Source organism: Haliaeetus leucocephalus, unplaced genomic scaffold, assembly GCF_000737465.1.
Source record: "Haliaeetus leucocephalus isolate CR32 unplaced genomic scaffold, Haliaeetus_leucocephalus-4.0 Scaffold517, whole genome shotgun sequence".
NCBI classification, from domain to species: Eukaryota; Metazoa; Chordata; class Aves; order Accipitriformes; family Accipitridae; genus Haliaeetus; species Haliaeetus leucocephalus.
Genome location: NW_010972953.1, coordinates 765922 through 766432, shown reverse-complemented (window position 1 = coordinate 766432; position 511 = coordinate 765922). Strand labels below are relative to the sequence as shown.

General features: G+C 71.2%; 1 protein-coding gene across 3 annotated transcripts in view; it reads right to left on the bottom strand.

The window, feature by feature from the left end:
* GNL2 (guanine nucleotide binding protein-like 2 (nucleolar)) overlaps window positions 1–344 on the bottom strand; it is a 12000-nt gene extending 11656 nt beyond the window's left edge. For all 3 annotated transcript variants that reach the window (XM_010575955.1, XM_010575957.1, XM_010575958.1), the window contains exons 1-2: window positions 168–344; window positions 6–90 (exon numbers count right to left, since the gene is read on the bottom strand). In XM_010575955.1, the coding sequence (XP_010574257.1) occupies window positions 6–90; window positions 168–231 (149 nt within the window). In that variant the 5' untranslated portion in view covers window positions 232–344. The remainder of the gene's footprint in view (window positions 1–5; window positions 91–167) is intronic.
* Window positions 345–511: the final 167 nt, after the last annotated feature.

Below are 511 nucleotides of genomic sequence, written 5' to 3'. Positions count from 1 at the left end.
CTCACCTCCGCTCCTTCTGCCGGTACATGTTGAGGCGCCGGATGGTGGCTCGGTCCCGCATGTTGTTTCCTCCCGCGCCCCCGACACGATCTGCGGAGACAAGACAGCGTCAGGCCCGGCCCGGCCCGCTACGGCCCGGCCCGGCCCGCTACGGCCTCCGCACATACCGGGATTGGTGCTGGCGCGGGAGGGGTTGATAGTGCTGCGGCCCTTGTAGCGTGGCTTCACCATCGTGCCGAGCGGAGCGTCCTGGGAGGGACGGGACGGGACGGGACGGGACGAACCCAAAGGCCGCTCCGCCGCACTCGCCGCACCGGGCAGGAAGCGGCGGCACAAGCTCTTCCGGCGTGAGGGTCAGTGGCATGACGCACTTCCGCTAACTCAGTCTCCCGGCTGCGCAGGCGCATCAGGTTGCCCTGGCGACCACGTCTGCCGCCGGTCGCCGTGGCAACGCGTGGGGCTGGCCCGGCCCTCCCCGGTGTCCGTGTCCCGGCGTGTCCGTGTGTCCCGG